The sequence below is a fragment of the Nothoprocta perdicaria genome, unplaced genomic scaffold (assembly GCF_003342845.1).
Source record: "Nothoprocta perdicaria isolate Ctin4 unplaced genomic scaffold, notPer1 scaffold_28, whole genome shotgun sequence".
Lineage (NCBI taxonomy): Eukaryota > Metazoa > Chordata > Aves > Tinamiformes > Tinamidae > Nothoprocta > Nothoprocta perdicaria.
The window spans coordinates 26,153-44,682 of record NW_020455510.1 but is presented as its reverse complement, the minus strand read 5'-3'; the positions used below and the strand labels follow the sequence as shown (position 1 = coordinate 44,682).

Below are 18,530 nucleotides of genomic sequence, written 5' to 3'. Positions count from 1 at the left end.
AGAGTTCAATATCAGATAAGCATCTTGGCATTTTGCACCAGTTCCCTTTCCCACTAACATTTACAGTTTTCATTCATTGTTATACGTGAAGGTCCTTCATAACCTTTCTAAAAATACATATTTATTCGGTACTTATGAAACTGAAGAGTGAAGTTTCTGTACCTTAGGCAGGCTCTCTTTCACTTTTCCTGGTCAGCTCTTTGACATACAAGTCTCTTTTCACCCCTCTGCAATTCACAAGATGGAATTCTGCCTCCTAAACTATGTACTTTTTGCCTCGTCCTTTGCATGTTTACTTCTGCTTCACTTGCTTGTGGATAAATTTTGTGTATTTTTATCCTACTAGAAACTTTCCACATCTGTTGTGGATTGCAGCATTAGCATGCTCTGTAAGTTGCCAGGTGCTGGACTTGCTTGCTTGCTTGAGTATATCACTAACAGAAATACTAACATATATTGCACAGGGTTAACCTGTTTGTGTGGTTTTTTTTTCTTCTGGTATTACATAGGTTTCTGTGATGGAAGCTTGGAAAATGACCTGATGCTACCCAACAGCACAGTTTTAAGCAAAAGTAAAGCACCATCAACTTTTATGGACAGCTGGCAAGTGCCAGATACATTAAAGTATGTTGGGGAAGACAGGCATCAGGAAACTAATTGCTCAGTCATGGACTGCTCAGAGTGCTTAAGCCTCGTATTGAACCAGACCTTCAGCAGCTGTCATCCTTACGTATGTTAACTATTTTAGAAACTCATATTTTGGAAGAGATACAGCTTGATATAATTTTGTATATTTGATACTTGCATTAACATGTAGCTACGTATAACCACATCTCAAGAGTGACGCATATACTTTTATTTTTGTAGTTTCAGGCTAAACAGTAGTTGAAGAGTGCAGCAGCTTGAGATGACAGTGACAATATGCAGCTAACACTTTCAAAAATTAATAGCATAGCTTTGTGTTAGCTTTGACAATACTGTTTAATTGGTAAAGTAGTTCCAGATAATTCAGTTGAGTCAATATGATGTCCAAAAAAAGTAAAATAGTGTAATTTTAGATTTTAATTCATGTTGGAAGATTTTTAAGTGTTCAGTAAGTTATCACTATCCCAATGGCAATAGATTGCCAGTAAAGAATAAACTCTCTTCATATCCTAATAAAGGCTGATAACCTCTTGCTCACTGAAAACCAAGTACTTTTGATTTCCTTATTTCTAGAAATACAACTATATGACAAGGTTAATTTATTCCCAACATGACAGGGTTTATAATAAAATGCAATATATATATTTTTTTTCTTTACTTTGTTAGGTTCCACCTGAGTTGTTCTGTGATATATGGGCTAAAGACATTGAGTACATTCGAAATCCATGCATCGCTCTAGCTGCCTATGTGGCAATGTGCAACAAATTCAATATTTGTATAGAATGGAGAAGCTCTGATTACTGCCGTGAGTATTCTGCATGTGCATGTAACTTTAACGTTCACAGAGACAAAGCTTGCTTTGCTGTTAAGGTGAGAATATCAGTGCTTAAGGAATCCTCAAATCCCTTGAAAGTGATTATTGAGACAATAAATTCACCAGTTTGTATCATGCAATTCAAAGCATATGCATAAAATCAGCCTCTCAGTAGCCATTGCACAAATAGCAAGATAAAGCAACTTACTCTACATCTGGCTTGTAATGCCCTGTATTGTGCAGGTCAGATCATCTCATTGCAAGATGGTGGTTATTTCTTTTAGCCACTTTCCCCTGACAAAGCCAGAGCACAGCAGAGTTGGTTGTGGGGAGGAGAAAGCCACGGAAGGAAAATTCTGTGATACTTTAGATTGGCTCCATCTGCAAGGTGGTGCTCCAGAAACCTGTACCTTCATGTGGAGGAAGGATGACACAAATGAGACCCCTTGAGATTAGACAGAAGTAAGGAGTAAAACCTGAGAGCTAAAGGATCCTGGCTGAACACATCTGCCTTACACTAAAGTGTAAGGCCAAATGGGGCCTCTAGTTGTCAGCAAAGCAAATAGAAAATATTGATCACTGCATCTCCTGATGCTGTGAGAGATGTCCTTGTAAAAGTGATCTCCTTAGATTTGGTCATATAAAAGTCTGTAGTTTAATTGCTTGAGAAGTGAATGACCTCTTGATGAGATATGAGCCCCCCAAGTAGGAAAGCTCCCTATACCTAGAAATTTTGTGTTCTTGGTTAGAGAACATGAGTGCAGGCTTCGTGCAGGCATGTGCTACTGTGCTGCCAAATAAAAACCAACAGTTATGGAATTTAACATTCAAAACCAGTTAGCCCTTTTTATATTTTTTATTTATATATGTATTTTACTAACCACTGTTGAAAAAGACAGTTCACAAAGCATATCTGTAAATACAGTTACATATTTAATCCATCCTAAAAGGATGTACAACTCATTTTTATACCACAGTGACCTCTGGCGGTGCCTGCCAAAAAAGCAAAACCATGAAGTCACTTCTGTGTCTTCTGGTTCCTAAGCCTTGGCATTCATGGATGGTGACTTTAAAAGTGCAAGCTCCTTATAGGATTATAATAGCTGTTTCTTATGGGGTAGTATGATGGTTCTTTGAAATAAGGAGCTGAATAATGTCAGCTTTCTCTCCCAATTAATCTTTAAAATCTAAACTTGAAATTTCTCATTCATCCCGTTCTTCATTGTTGTAGGTAAGGCAATACTGAATTTGCCGCTATATACATCATTTAGTACTTTACAGTACTCTTCTGCAATTACTAAATTTTCTTTATCCACAGCAAAATATTCCAAATGTTTCAAAACACTGTTAATCATTTAAAACATTGTTGATCAGTATAGTATTTGTAGATGTTTTTCAGAGTTGAATTAAGTTGTGAACCCAGCTGCAGAGTTTGATTTCTCTCCTGCCAAAAAGCAGATTGAAGCCTGGTGAAAATGTTTCTATGAGAGGAAGAGCAGAGGAAGTGCTTGTGAAATTTCTCCTGTGCAATTCCTTGTCAATCTTTTCCTGTAGAAAGTATCTGATCTGTGTGCTTTAAGTGTGTAGATGATTAAATTGGCAAGTACAGAAAGGTTTATGCCTTTATTTGTGTGGTGCTCCTTCATCTGATTCCAGCTGCAGAACGGGTGGTTTGTTTATTTGTTTCCCAGCCTTTCTCTGCCCAGAGAACTTCTCCTATCAGGCCTGCATAGCTGCCTGTGCAGTCCCAGAGAGCTGTCAGGACAGCGAGGTGGCTTCCCTGGACCCAGACTCTTGCTCCGTGTTGACAGAAGGCTGTGTCTGTGCTGGAGGCACCGTCCTTCACCGAGCTCACACCGCTCTATGTATTCCTGAAGAAAAATGTGGTATGCTTTGATATGTTCCTCCTCTTCACTGTCTTCAAGTGAATGGTCAGATGCTTAATTACTATTAAGTCCTCTCCTGGGTTGGTGCAGTGTGGGTTCTGTGTCTGTCATTCAACTGAAGACTCTGCAGGCCAAGTAAACGTTAACAGTACAAGYGAGCAAGCAAGGAATGTCTTTGTGACATTCTGTTTTGCTAGCTTTTGTCAGCTGGAAGATGAACTTGAAAATGTTTTGGTAGCAATCACTTACACATTTTGAACAATTATGTTTGAATGTTCTTTGTTCTTGTTGCTGGCATTACAGTTTTACCTGGGCGCACCCAAYTGTGTACCAGTACTCAACAATAATGACACGTAAGATCCATTTATTATAAATCAGATGACATAAATCACCATAAATTAATAACGGTTTTGCTATGTGTGAAATGAGAAAGCAGCTTCTTTCCCAAGCATTGTTTCAGGAACAAAGGACCAGACTGAGATTTTAAGATACTGGTCTTGCAATGGGCATGTGAAATGAAAAGGAGGATCATGATCCTAAGGAGGGTATGGGTTATCTGAGGATTTTTGGGGGTAGGTAATGATTTTAAAAACTGAGACTTTGATATCTATAATTCCCCACCTGGTATGGAAGAAAAAGATGGTGAAAGTCTGTTCAATTTCCATYTTCTATTGCCCTAACCTAGCTTGTACAGATAGCTCAGGAGCACCTCACGCGGTAGGTGAGATCTGGAAAGCTTCCTTGAGCGGATGCTGCCTGCAGAAATGTGTTGCCAGCGAGACCATTATTCCAGTGGAGAACAACTGCTCGGATACCCCCTCTTTGGGCTGTCASCGATTTGCAGAAGTGGCCGTGCCCGTTCCTGGTGATGAGACATGCTGTCCTCAGAAGGTCTGCGGTAAGCACCCTTTAATAAATATGAACAGCGCCCACGGGAATGTGCAGATACCCTTTCCCTGTTGTTTGCCTTCCTGCTATGCATTTGCACATCTATTTGTGGAGTACATSGAAATGATCTGGTTTTGAATATATAGATTACACAGAAAACTCTAGAAGTGGTTTGGCTGAATATCTAGGGGACTTTTGGGAAGGGGGTAAAGAGAAGCATCCAGAGTTAAAAAGATTGAAATCAGTCTGATTGCTGGGATATAGATTTGTTTCTCAGCTGTACATGCTAGTGATTTGTTTTTAAAATTTAAATACAAGTCAGGGATGTAACTAACTACTAGAGAAAGATTGCATGACTTTATCTAAGTAAGTGAGCAGTAAGGAAAAGGATATAAAAGCTTCCTATGTCCGTACTTAGGTGGAAAGGGGGAGGGGAAGGGAAGGGAAGGGAAGGGAAGGGAAGGGAAGGGAAGGGAAGGGAAGGGAAGGGAAGGGAAGGAAAAAAATCATATCTTCAAAAAAGAAGGGTGCAAGCAGTAGTCATGTTTTGACCACTTGGAATCACATTATTCCAGTGAACTTTCCACAGGAAATATACTTTTAAAGGGAATTTTCTTAAGGGTTTCAGATTATCTTTTGATAAACTCTCTGAATATTCTGATGAGTTCTGGACCCTTCTGAACATAGTCTCAGGATTTTCTGACAGTTTGGGGGTTTTTTTTTGTGTATATATTGTTACCTGGAGATTTGGGGTATCAAACTACAAATACTACTAGACACTTTTGTCCTTGACTTGGAAATGACATAGTTTAGAAGTTCTTTATTTCTCTCTCTCTCTCTCTCTTTTTTTTCCTTTCCCTTTTTGTAATAGTTTGCAATCGGAGCCTTTGTGAACCCCTAATCCCTGAGTGTAAAGGCTTGGAAAAGCTGGTCGCCTACTACAGTGAAGATTCCTGTTGTCCCAACTACATTTGTGGTAGGTTCCATATAAAAAGGTAGAAAGCTTCAGAAAGATCCGCTGTGTAAAAGATGTTCAGGGAAATTAAATAGCTCAGCTTCAGAGCAGAAAGATAGCAGGGTAAACCTCATTGTTAATGTGACCATTTACAGAATTGTATTTGAACAATTCTCTGAATTCTTGAATTGAGAGATTGAAATTGAACAATTCAATCTGAAAACTCAGGGTTGGATTGCACCTCATTTTGTGTAGATTCAGTAGTAAGGGAGTCCTGTGCTCCAAGATCAGGCAGGAATGCATCTCTTGTGATGCTCTCTTGTGATACAGAGCTTTTATAAGATGCCTTGCAGCATTTCTCGTCTTTGCACAGCCATTACTTAGGAATTTAGCATAAGGAAGGARGAATGTTTTACTTTGTCTAAAGAGTAATGTAGGAAATAAATGTCTTGTGCTTATTTCAGAATGTGATCCAGCAAAATGTGAACCAGTGGAGCAGATGCCAACCTGTGAAGAGGATCAAACGCTAATTACTGCGCGCGTGGAGAATACCTGCTGCATATCCTATATTTGTGGTATGGTGCCCTGGCTAGTTGAGACTATTGGGGTTTACATATATGCAATAAGGTGTGCACTTGTAGCTTACCAATTAAGGCTTCTTGTATCCAGCTCTCCCAGCTTAATTTTATTCAGTTCTTTTGAGCTTTGRCCCTTAGTGAGTTAATTCAGTAATAAAATTCTGCTCTTGACATGAACAGAGGGGTTCCTTTTTTTACCTCATGGTTATTTTCTGCACACTAACCAATTTATAATAATATGTCCTATATATATCCCTTGAATGGACTCTGGTTTTGCACAGTGATATCAGTGAATCACAGATTTCATGATTTGCTCTTGAATTGCTCTTTCATGTGCAAAATATTTGTACCTTAAATGAAAACTTGAAATACACTGCTGGTTTTAAYAGTATTGTGAGGGTCAGTCTGGTAGTATGAAAACCATGTGCTGCATTTAGCTCTTCTCTTTATGAGCATGATATTCTTCTGTCCCTTTTTAGATATCAGATGTCTTTGCACTGAAAATACTAGCATGTCCTTGTGGTTCCTTTGCTATGTGTTCAAGTGGGAAGATAGCACTGGAATCAAAGGACATGCCCCTTAGTGGATCAAAGATACTCAAGTCCAGTCTGAAGCAGCATGCATGAAAAAAGCAGAATGAGAGAAAAATTCCAAAATGTGTCATAACAAAAGAAATGGAGAATGTTTGTTCCTTTTTTGACTCATGGTTTAATATCCTCATTCTTTATAGCAGGGTAGGGGACAAAGAAAAGGCAAGCAAGACTGAAAATTAACCTTTCTGTGGGCACTGCATAGCACTGCTCTCTTTCACGTGCCCATGGACATCCTATGGGCGTGCGTTTCTTATGCAGTGGTAAAACCTCTTCCTGTGTTTTAGACTGAAATAATTGTTTTCTTCAGCGTGCGGGGCTTGCTCTGATAAAATTCCCAAGTGTGAAGAAGGGGAAGTGCTTATTGTGGATGGCAACACCACAGAGAGATGCTGCCCTACATACCAGTGTGGTAAGTTTCACTTGATCATGGTATTTTAAGTAACAGAGAATGCATAAAACTTTGTAGTATAGATGTTCAGTGTGAGTAAACAGTGGATTAGAGACAAATTTATAATTGTGCATATAAGCAAGGTCTCACCTGCAGTGCAAAACGCATGCTCTTTAATTTTAACACTTCATGTGCCTGAAACATTATGCGAATATCTGCATCATAGATACAAATGAATAATTTCAGGTCCCAAATTCTGGAAATTGTTGCTTAAGAGTGTATTGTACTGTACTGTACACGTCTATTAGCTACTGGCTAGTAGTTAAATTTTAGTTAAATTTAGTTAAATAATTAAATTTTGATCCATTTCAAGTAAGGTATTCTATAAAGGTATTTATTATGAAAAAGTCAGTTATTCGAGCTTGATTTGGGTTTCTGTGCCTCAGAATAATTAAAAACCTGTGCTGACTGAAGCTTCTTTCTTTAATTTTAGTTTGTGAAATACATCGTTGTCCTGCATTCAAGTGCATGCTGGGCACAGCATTGGTGGAGCTCTGGAGCCCGGAGAAGTGCTGCCCATTTCGGACGTGTGGTAAAATGACTCATTTTCATTTTAGTTGCTTTACACAATAAAACACTGCCAAGAACTTTGACCCTTTGAGTTTAAATGAGAAAAATTACTAAAGACACAGACCTAAAGCTGTGCAAATGGTGATGTGCCATGTGTATGAAACAAGCTTGGGCTCCTCTACCATGACGATCTGCTCATGAACAGATGATGGAATAAGAAGGGATCTCATGATGCTCATTGTGTTAATCTGCCTCTTTTGGTTTTCTTCCTTCTCAAGGGAGGGCTGCTGCAGAATTAGCCTGTTCAAAGTGGGAGTCCTCTCATAATTAAAAATTAAGAATTAGTAAACTATTCATGACTTCAAACAAAACAAATAATGGTTTACAGGTCAGGAATTTGCCAGCTTACTAAGATAGTAGTATATCATACAGCTCTCCGTGATGCCTTGAGCACAATTTTCCATTGCTTTTTATTAACTATAAGGATTGTCATGACCACAAAGGGACTAAGCGCTACAGTAATCACATWTTTCCTACATCTTCAGGTAGAGTCCAGGTGATGAAATGCTGTGAATTGTTCAGATAGGTAAAGGAGAGGGTGGTCATGCAAACTGGTATTAAATCAGGATGGAGTTGAAGCTAAGCACAGTTCTGGATTCCTCAGAGGGGAATATTTCAAAAGCCAGGAGGGCTTCTTCAGTGATAAATTGTAAATCTAGTTTCTCATTTCTCTCATGCTCTGTTTTAAGCAAATGGCAGAATGACTTCCTAACCTATTATTTCTGTTGCTGTGTTTTGTTTCAGAATGTGCATGTGAAACCATCCCCAAACCCCAGTGCAAACTGGTAGGGGACTCATCTTACTTGTCACTGTTCTGTTATTATTTTATTAATAATACTGTTCATCAGTGTGATAAACTAGTAATTTTACAGTGAAATACAGAATGTGATGTGATTCTCTTTATTTTTAAAGTACTTAGAATAAGTAATATCAGCTTTTAAAAAAAAACATACAAGTTTAAATATCTTGCAGAAAAAAATGACTATATCGTATTGAAATTTAATTTATTTTTTAGGACCACATACTCTTCTGCAGTATATATAGAGTGGAATTTCTTTCACACAACTGTGGATAGAATTTTGTTCCTAAAATGTTAGAACTAAAGGCTTAAAGTATCAGGATTTTATTAATGTTACTTGCTATAGTGAATATGTGAACCTATATTATGCGCTCATATCATAGATTTAGCAGCTTAAATTTTTTATTTCACTGTGACCTGTTATTAGCTTTCCTAGGTTCAGTTCTCAGTCAGTACTGTGTATGATGTAAAATTATTTTTGGTTATTGTATTCTCAAAATATCTTATGAAGGAAGGAATAGGAAATAATAACAGTGCTCAGTTTGTATAGAGGATTTTGAATCAGTACAGTTCAAAGTGCTTTGCAAGCAAAGTTAGTATCTCATTTTATACATGAAAAAAGGGAAACAAGTAATAGGATTTGTATACATATGCAAACCAATAAAAAAAGCAAAATTAAAAATGTGCACTTTTTCCATGCTACTGTGATACTGTTTACATTAAGTTGTTGTAAGAATATGGTCCAATCTGTTTGGAGAATTCTTTGCTCAGGCAAGCCATTGCATTTCACTGTTGACCAGCCATAGCCTTTTCTTTCCTAAATAGCTCCTGCACTGACACCAATATTCCATTTTTGTGGTGTAACAAAACTCCTATCTGGTCACCATTGCTAAATTGTGTAGCACTGTGAGTTATCAAAGTGTATTTTAAAATAGGTTTGTAATGGCAACAGGTAAAGCTACTACAGTCCTGAAGGAAAGATGTTAAAAAATGCAGCTAAGCAATCCCTGTCACTTCACTTCTCTTTCTTTTTTCTGCTTTTATACACTTAGGGGCAGAAACTTCAGATAGATGAACAGTTTCAGAACAGTGCAGAAAATATCTGTAACTGTGTTAAGTACAAATGTGGTAAGTAGGAAAAGAATTCAAAGAAATGTCCTTTCAAGTGCTGAGGTAGAATAGAAAATATAAATCAGATGTTTGTGATTCAAACATGCTACTGAGAAGGAAAAAATCAACTGACATAATTTGCAAATCCCCATCCTTGTATTTTGTTAATTGCTGCAGCAGGAGGTCTGTGCAGGCAAATAGCAGGTAGAATTTGAATAAAATTGGAATGTTTTAACGGAACAGCCTGCATATTGCTGAGCTGGAGTGAGAAATCCAATAAGAAATAAAACACTCAATGTCCAGATCAAAAATGTTTGCACAAACCCATTATCTGCATTGTCATTTTCATGGTCCTACCAATAGAACATTATAATTTACTTATTAAGATTTCACGTGTAATTATATTTGCTATAACTTTGGGTTTGTTGTGATGCTTTAGAATTAAAACTGTTATTGGTAACAGTTCATGTTTGAAAATCTGACCTAGAATTCTTGAAGAGGTACAGTAGCTTTTTCCACTCCCATTTATCATTTTGAAACTTTTTTTTCTATTAAATTCAGTTATGAAATTAAGCAAATTTTCCTTTTTTTTYCCTGCTTTTGTGTTTTCTTGTAGTGAGAGACAAAGTTTGCCTGAGTAATGAGAGAGGTGTGCTGCTTCCTGGACAGAAAATTGTGGAACATGCTCCTGATGGCATTTGCCATATTTCTTACTGTACCAATGTGGTTGATGCCTCCACTAAATATTACCAGATAAATACCTCCTCAATAGACTGTGCTGCCAAGTGCAAAGCAGTAAGAAGTTCAGAATTTTAGTCTGATGGTCTCAATAACATTTCAACTTATCTTTTCTGTGTTTAGGGAGTAGATTACAGTTGTGGAAAGAGAGGAGTGTACTCTTGAGGAAATCACATAGGTCTCACAGCTCTTCTAATCAAAGCTTATGAAAATCTCTCTCCTTTAAGTGCTTTTTCCGAAACGTAATCAATCTATTTATAACATTTTTTGCTCCTGTGTAATGACTATCCTAGGCTGAGTGGTTGATGTACTCCCCACGTAAGTTACCTGTTCCCCCTCTGGAAGGGAAGTAGACTGGATCTAAGTTTCTCACAGTTGAAAGTAGGAAAGATTTTTGCATTAACCTCACATAAAGATAGGTTGAAGGTCTGGACAGATTCATACTCACTGAGAGCAAAGAAGGATGCAAGAGTAGAAGGAGAAGATACCAGCTCTGGTTTTTAAAGCAGCCAATGCTGGGTTCCATACAGAGTCCGGTATTAATCCCTAAAGAACAAGCAGCATGGTGCCACTTCCCATCCCTCTCTAGCTTTATTTGCTGTATGGGTAAATTGGTACAAATTCTTAGAAGACGTTAGGCCAGAAAAATGAGGAGAAGAAAGATATTTATAAACGTGCAAATGACTTTATTAAATCAGCAGATGAAATCTTGTCTTTTACAGAGTGTGATATATTACCAGGGAAAAAGTTCCTGCTGGATTAGTTAKGGATTAAGTTTTCTAATTATGTATTTAGTGTCTAATGTGTGAAAAGCCAAAATTGCAGAGGGTGTCGAGTAAACTGTACATTCTGAACATAGCAAGAAGACCAATTCACTTTCTCAGAGCTGGAACTTCTTCTCATTTACTAAAAGGAAAATTGTATGTATTGTATAAATCTTCATGAATATTCATGAAAACATAATCTCTGCAGTTTTGACAGTTATTTAAAAACTATCCCTAAAAAACTTACCTGCAAAACTCCAGCCCATTACAGTAGTTAAGTGTGAAGGTGTAAAATGGTGTCATATGAGGTACTAACCGATTTGATTTTGCCAGAACCAAGTCTATGAGCCTCCAAAAGATTTAACAACTTGTTGTGGTAGCTGTAAGAATTTGTCTTGCCTCCACACTTTCAGCAACGGCACAGTTTCCAATTTTAAGGTAAGCTTATAAATCTTTTATTCCTTCAAAAATATCCAGAAGCAAACAAAACCTCAATAAGATGATCTGCACACACTGGCATAGAAGAAGTGAGAACTGCTTTGTTTGACCAAGTAGTAATAGCAGTTTTGCATCTACACATTATTTTCTCAAGAGAGTTGATCATGTCAATGTCCACAAAGCTTCAATTAGTTTAATATATCCAAGAATTGTAGTCAAGCTGGCTGTTTTAGAACTTTCTTACATTTCTGTTTGTTGAGCTGGACTTAAAAAGGTGCATCTAGGTGCTTATTCTGAATACTACCATTGTTTGAGATGAAATTGTGTTAATCAGAATTGTATAATGAATGTTTTTGCTCAGCTGTTAGTAATGATTTTGTTTTACAATTTTTCAACAGCCTGGTAGCATTTGGATTTCAAACTGCATCAGATATGAATGCAGTAACACCGCAGTAGGACCAGTTTTAGTGGCATCTCCAGTGGGCTGCCCACCCTTTAATGAATCTGAATGTGTGAAGGTCAGTGCTGGTTGTGTTGTTTATACTGCAGCCAGGACTTAGGTTTGCATGGAAAGCTTAACCTTAACAAGACYTTGTTATCTCAGGAAGGTAGAAATTACGAATTGTTGCTGTGTCTGCATTTTTGTCCTCATCTTTGAAAGAGAAAAGCTGAGTGTATGTATGTGTAATGTGGAACAACACTCCCCAGTTACACATCTGGAGAGGCCTCTTGCTTCTCTCAGAAGATACTTTTCTCTTTTCATGGAGGCTTCTAGTGTCAAATTTGTCCTCATGCAGCTATCCAAACTTGCAGGCTTTTCTGTGTATAGCAATTCAATTAATCATGGTGGTCAAAAAAGACTAAAGACAGAAAAAAGATTGAATATCAGGAGAATATTTCCTACAAGAAGTCATAATGCTGTGGACTAGTTTTGCAGGAAAAGTGATGCCCCCACTGGCTTCAGTGTGTAAAACTAAGCTAGACTAGGTATCAGTGAATGTGTGGAAGGAGCAATAGCATATTATCCTCTCTGCACCTGTGTGTGAGCGGAAGGACGTTTTCTTCAATGAATAGTGGTAACTAAGCAGGGAACCCCAATTACACAACTGGTGATGTTTACAGGCATTCAGTGGCAACCACTTAATACTCACTTTTTTTTCCCTCTTGGCCAGATTGGAGGCTATGTCGTACCATATCTAGAAGGATGCTGTAAAACATGTAAGTAATTAATGATATTTTATGACTTGAGAGATGTCCATTTGATCTGATGTTATATTAGAAATAAGATTAACTCTTTTCTTCCATTAAAGCTTAATTCTAATCTTGCTTAGAATATCAAAGGCTGTGCTTTTCCCAGTGTTATTCAGGTGAACAGGAGCCATGTGAAGCTGGTAGAGTTAAAAAGGTTCAACACTGAGGGATTTATTACACCGAGCCAGATTGTGGCTCTATTAAAATCTKCTGGGATTACTATTTGACTATGCATCCTTTAAAATTGTCCCAATGTATGCTAGAAACAATGGCTAAAATTAACATTCCATTCTAAATTAATTCTACATTAATCCGCCAAGAGAACTGGTGATTCCTTTTTAGCTCAATTATTAGATTTTTTTCAACAGTGTTAATTATGCTGTTTATAGCATATTTTATGTTTATTCCAGTAGAAATATGGCTTTTACTTATGACAAAAATATAGAAAATCACTTGAATCATATGAGATCATATACAGTAGGTAGTCAGGTAGGTTGTATAAAGGACTTGTAAAGAGAGGCAGCCTTGTCTGAAAACTGAAGCAATAGATTAGGAAGTAGAAATTTTCCACCCAGCTCATCTACAGTTTTACTGTGAAGAGCTGGTCAAATGGCTTCACTTTTGAAGCTAAATTGTATTGTCTTTTGGAAGGTGCCCTAAAACATGTCTCTTTCTTAGGTGATTACACTCTCACATGATTACAGTGACATATTTTGGCTTCTAAGAATGCTAACAAAAGAAACTTTGGAAAAATAGATTCATTCCATACAGAATATATTCCAAAGAAGCTATTTTTTAATTTAAATAATGAGCTTGGTACATATTTTTCTTAACAGCCTGTTGTTCAGCTGAAACATTTTGTCTGATTTGATGAAGAACTTAGCTTGAGGAGACATCTAACCTGAGGAATTTAAGTTCAAATATCCCTATAGTTGACAATGCTATTTGCAATTGAAAAGGCAGTATGCTAGCATGTTAAAAAAGGTATAGATACCTTACCTGACCTGCRTAAGCAGGTGGAACAGCAGTTTAAGAGCTGAAGATATTAGACGGCCAAGAGAGGSAGAGGTCCGAAGATAAGAGGTGCAGGTGGTTTCTGCTGAGCGGGATGGGAATCGAGAGTCTTGGGTGGTTTCTGAGGCTGCTCGTTAGGCGCCAGGTCCTGCACTGAGGTATGTTAACAGCTGGGAAGCACCCTTTTGTTTTATTCATTATGGGCCACACTTAGTAGTACAACTGTATTTTGAATATGTGGAGGATTTGCCTGCTTTTCCCCTAATCCTGAGCTCTGTAGGAGAGTGATAGTATTTCTGTTTTGCTTCCACAGACTTGGGTTTCAAACGCTTGTTCCCAGTTCCRTAGGCCATTCTCTGTAGATTCTTGTTAGTCTTTGAGATTCTCRTAATCCATATCTGACATTACCTTCAGTTGCCCTTAGCAGCCCCATAATCTGCTTTCTAAACAGACTTTTTATTAAAACCATTAAAAATCCAGCTCCCCTGTTAAAATTAAAGCTGCTTTTCCTCAAGGTGGAAGATCTTACACTTAGACAAGTCTCAAACCCACGCCCTTAAATAATACAGGCCAAGCAGGGACGTTCATCTGTGACAGGACCACAACATAAATTGAAGCCCAATGACTTTGAAGAGCTTTGTCATAAGAAAACTGTGTGATTATTGTTTTCAGTTTGCAATGGTATTTGAAAATAATGTCCTGAGTGAAAGCCCAACAGGTTCCATCAAAAACTAGAGAAATTTGTAAAGCTGCTCAGAGGAACTGACAATTTATTTCTTGCAGCCTCAAAGACCAACTTAAATCTAGGGTATCAGGTTCTCTTAGTTATACCAAAGCAGATCAGGAATAACTTTTTTGAAGACATTTAGTACAAAACTAGWTAAAAGATAGTAATTGTTTCACGTTCTGGAACTACATCCTAAGCAATATGTTTGAATTCTTCCAGTTTTGATATTATGCTCAGCAATGCAAGTAAMACACAGACATTTTAGGTTGAATACYCTCCAAAAATATATCAGAATCTGCTAACTATAAAACGTTTCGTGTTGCTAGGGAGTCCTCTGTAACGTGCAACTCTGCTCAATATGTAATATTTCCACCAGGTTCTACAGTGTCAGTGTTCCCTCCATTCCCAGTTAGCCCAGTCGCTCCTACAGCCCATGCTCCCTGTAACACAGGTACCTTTTCCCGGCAACGAGCAGGATCACCCCGAGCAGCATCACTGTTGATGAGCAACAATGTACTCCCCGCTGGGAGCACCGGGCCTCGCTGTCTCCGCTGATGCCGAGAGCTGCCGTGCAGGGTCAGCGACCCGCCGTTGGGAAGGGCTCCCGTCCCGGGGCTCTTGCGCGTTTCCTTTTGCGCTCTGCGTTGGGCAGTGCGTTGTTGTTGGCCAACAATGTACTGCTGGTAGCAGGCGCTCACGTAGTCCTTAGCTTGCTGCATGTGGCCCGTGGCTGTGCTTAAAACATCAGCTAATCCCACTGCGTTCGTGGGGCTGTAGAGCAGAGAGACTAATGGCTTTGCTTGCTGAAGCTTATCAGACAAATAACACTTTTGCAGAGGATGTTTTATAGGCTTTTGCTTTCAGTAGCATAGATAAGAAGTAGCTTCTTTCTCTGCCATTGTGAGGACAGTGTACTGAAAATGACAAACCCGTGTTTATTCTGTGAAAGTTGGAGATGACCTTTGTGCAATCCATTCATTTTGCCAGCAAATATCTCTGTGTTTGTATAAGAGAAATGATGTTGTGTGTAACTTTTTACATCACTGAATGGTTACTACGTGGAGGTCTGTTTTACTCCTCCATACTGATGCCACTTGAAATGACAAGGATCTTACGAGTCAACTCGAACACCAAGCAATGTTTTTTTCACTGTATAAAGTATGAAAAATAATCTGTTTACAACATGAGGCGAGTAAAATGCTTGTATGTTTGTAAGGCTGTTCATGACAAAGCATAGCTGTTTGCAGAGTTCATCAAAAGCCTCTGGATATTGAAGTACACGCATGCAAACACATTATTTTTAATTTTTTGTGAGATGTGATATGCTTTCATGGTAGCCCAGATGAAGTCATAGTCACAGCTGCACTGAATTCCCCATCCCACACACCACATAAAATTTAGTAAAAGAAGAAAAGGCAGTGAACACGACTGGCACTATGAGAAACCTGGAGCTATGGTGAGTTGTTTGTTTTCCAAAACAGTTTAATTTTTCCTTTGTCTCTCAATTCACTGTTTCCCTGAGCAAATGTAATTCAATGATATTCATGAAGAAGTTAGCTATTTCTGATTGTAGATTTTTATTTGCTGCTTAGAGGATTCATAGCTCTCCTTTTCATATTCTGGAAGCCTCGGCTCTGTGTAGTCAGTAGCTGATTTTTATATTAAAAAAATAAAACCAAAACAAAAGACCTCTCTTTGACAAGAGGCACTGCCAGGCTTGACGGTGATTAGACCATGGAACTGCACATTGGGTGTGAAGAAGTATTAAACCTCCATCACAATTCAGTATGTAGTTCTTGGTCAATCCAATGAGTTTTCCATTCTCCTTGCTTTTTTGGAACTGACACTGACAGTGTCCACTCTTCATAGATTTCATGGATTTTTTTTTTGGCTGAAAGAAAATGTGGTTGTGTAAGTGCAGAGTCGGGTGGGACTGTGTCATGCTATTGAAAATCTGCTGTGAACCTGTGGGAGCTATTGTAAAGGAATGGGCTTTGATTTTTCTTATAGATCGTCAATCTGACGTGGTTTCTTCAGCCTAAGGAGGATCATCATAAGAAGATATTGAACTTTCTGGCCTCTARGAACTGAACCTCAGGCTGCACTTTGTCTCTTTTCTTCAAATGTACAGAATTTTACCATTAAATTAAGCTTAACCACTTTTAATTTCATTTTATTATTTATTTTTAACTTTTTTATTTCATCCATATACTTTGTACATATTTTTGTGAGGAAAAATATGGAAATAATGCTAATGAAATGCAAATAAAAATTTAATCTGCTCATTGTGTTCTTTTTCCTCTGTATCAAACACATACAAAAACACAAGGTCCTCCTGAGCACTCATGTTGTTAAGTGTTTGGTTCAGATTTTACTTAATCCAGTGGAATGCAGTTGTTGCTGCTAATGGTTGTAGCAGCAGCTTCATAGAAAATGCATTTAATGCATTATTAACAAGCCTTCTCCCTGGACTGGTTGATTATATTTAGATAATTTTCTGAAGGACAGAGTGAACTTCTTCAGTAAAACAGTTCCGAATGAAGAATAAACTTGTTAGAATCATTTCATATGCATGATCATATGCATGAAATAGATCGTCCTAAGAGCAGTGTACAGTTGTACAGTTTATATCACTTTGTCGAAGAAATATTGTGTATGTAGTGGTGTATTCCATGCTCTTGATTCTATAAAACATTCAGGAGTGTTTCTGTGTCTGAAATTTGAGCTGATATGTTTCAATCGATTCCCATTTTGCAGGTAAGGAAGATGGAAAATTCTGTAAAAAGGTGGCTGTCAGGATGACCATCCGCAAAAACGACTGCAGAAGTAACACACCAGTAAGTAAATACCAATCACAATTTCTTTTAATAGAGGGGGAAAAATTAAGAAAAGTGAAAAATAAGGAAAAACTATGTTACTGCTGTCTGCGTTTCTCTCTCTCTTGGACAGGGACAGAGATTTGAGTTTCATAGAGTTGTTTTAATGTTGCCCTACACTCTCAGAACTTGTCTTTTCAAATAATAAAAAGGTGGGGATAAAATTTCTGTTGTAGCTGAAGAGCACRGAGAAATCATCATTAATCCCAATAAGATAATCGAGACCTATCTGGGCAACATGTTTAAGAGTTTATTGCTCAGACATAGGTTTCAGAAGGGGCTAGGATAAATGCACTTGCACATTGCAGTGCAGTTGGATTTGGGAGCCCCMTTTCTCTGGGCCTTCTTGAGAACCCCTCGCTTTATTTTAGGACTGACAGAATTTGCTCATTATTCTTCATATTTGTTCCCAGGTGAACATTGTTTCGTGTGACGGAAAATGTCCCTCTGCCAGCATTTATAACTACAACATCAACACGTACGCGCGGTTCTGCAAGTGCTGCCGGGAGCTCGGCCTGCAGAGACGGACTGTGCAGCTATTTTGCACGAGCAATTCAACTTGGGTCACCTACTCAATCCAAGAACCCACAGACTGTTCTTGCCAGTGGTCTTAAAAAACACAAAAGAGGGGAAAAAACAGCAGGCYCAGCTATTCAGCAGCAGGAGATATTTTGGATACTCTATCCCTAGAAAGTAAAATATGTAATGCACATCAGGTCTTGTGAAATGGTGAAGGAACAACTATTTTTGGGGAACTTTTCTAAATTTTTACAGAATGGCTTTGTACCATTGGTTTTGTGAGTCGTCTTCATGTTCATTTCGCAGGGATCATTTTAAGAGCTCTTGTGATACGTGCCAACGGGAAAGGTGAAGCGATTCCTTTAGAGGCACCTCAAGAGGAAGAAAACCTCCTATTTCATTCTGGAAGGTTGATCCGCGCTGTGTCAGACACACATTCCTGCTTTAAATCACTGACTCACAGGCTCATCCGGCAGCGGTCTGATATTCTGAATTTTTTTGCAATACTGTAAATACATTCAGTGCCTTTTGAGAAAAAAATTGTTTGGGGAATATGAGGAGATTTTTCACTTTAAATCATATTCATAGTGTGAAGTAGAGTGTCTATGAGAAATTAAATTACAGATCTTTTGACTGGGGAAACACTGTCATTGCTGGTAACTGTATGTAATTTTCCCTGGTAATAATTTCAATTTTTCTAGTTTAATTTTACGTTGTAGTGAAAAGCATCATGGCCAATTTGTAATCTATTTAGATTAGTAAGTAGTAGTAAATTTATCATTTTTACAATATGACATACACTGAAAATACAGAGRTGTAACCAATGAAAACCATTTTACATTCTTTTATATAGAAATATCCTAAATGAAAATGCTAATCTTATAAAATGCACTGTATTTGAACTGTTTCTGTAGGAG

General features: G+C 37.9%; 1 protein-coding gene across 1 annotated transcript in view; it reads left to right on the top strand.

Annotated features, from left to right (window-relative positions):
- OTOG (otogelin) overlaps positions 1–16,328 on the top strand; it is an 81,200-nt gene extending 64,872 nt beyond the window's left edge. The window contains 15 exon segments of the mRNA XM_026041158.1: positions 510–730; positions 1,312–1,450; positions 3,151–3,345; positions 4,031–4,243; positions 5,105–5,209; positions 5,653–5,763; positions 6,667–6,768; positions 7,241–7,339; positions 8,122–8,162; positions 9,229–9,304; positions 9,903–10,081; positions 11,122–11,226; positions 11,625–11,744; positions 12,399–12,444; positions 16,229–16,328. Coding sequence (XP_025896943.1) covers positions 510–730; positions 1,312–1,450; positions 3,151–3,345; positions 4,031–4,243; positions 5,105–5,209; positions 5,653–5,763; positions 6,667–6,768; positions 7,241–7,339; positions 8,122–8,162; positions 9,229–9,304; positions 9,903–10,081; positions 11,122–11,226; positions 11,625–11,744; positions 12,399–12,444; positions 16,229–16,260 — 1,784 coding nt within the window. The 3' untranslated portion in view covers positions 16,261–16,328.
- Positions 16,329–18,530: the final 2,202 nt, after the last annotated feature.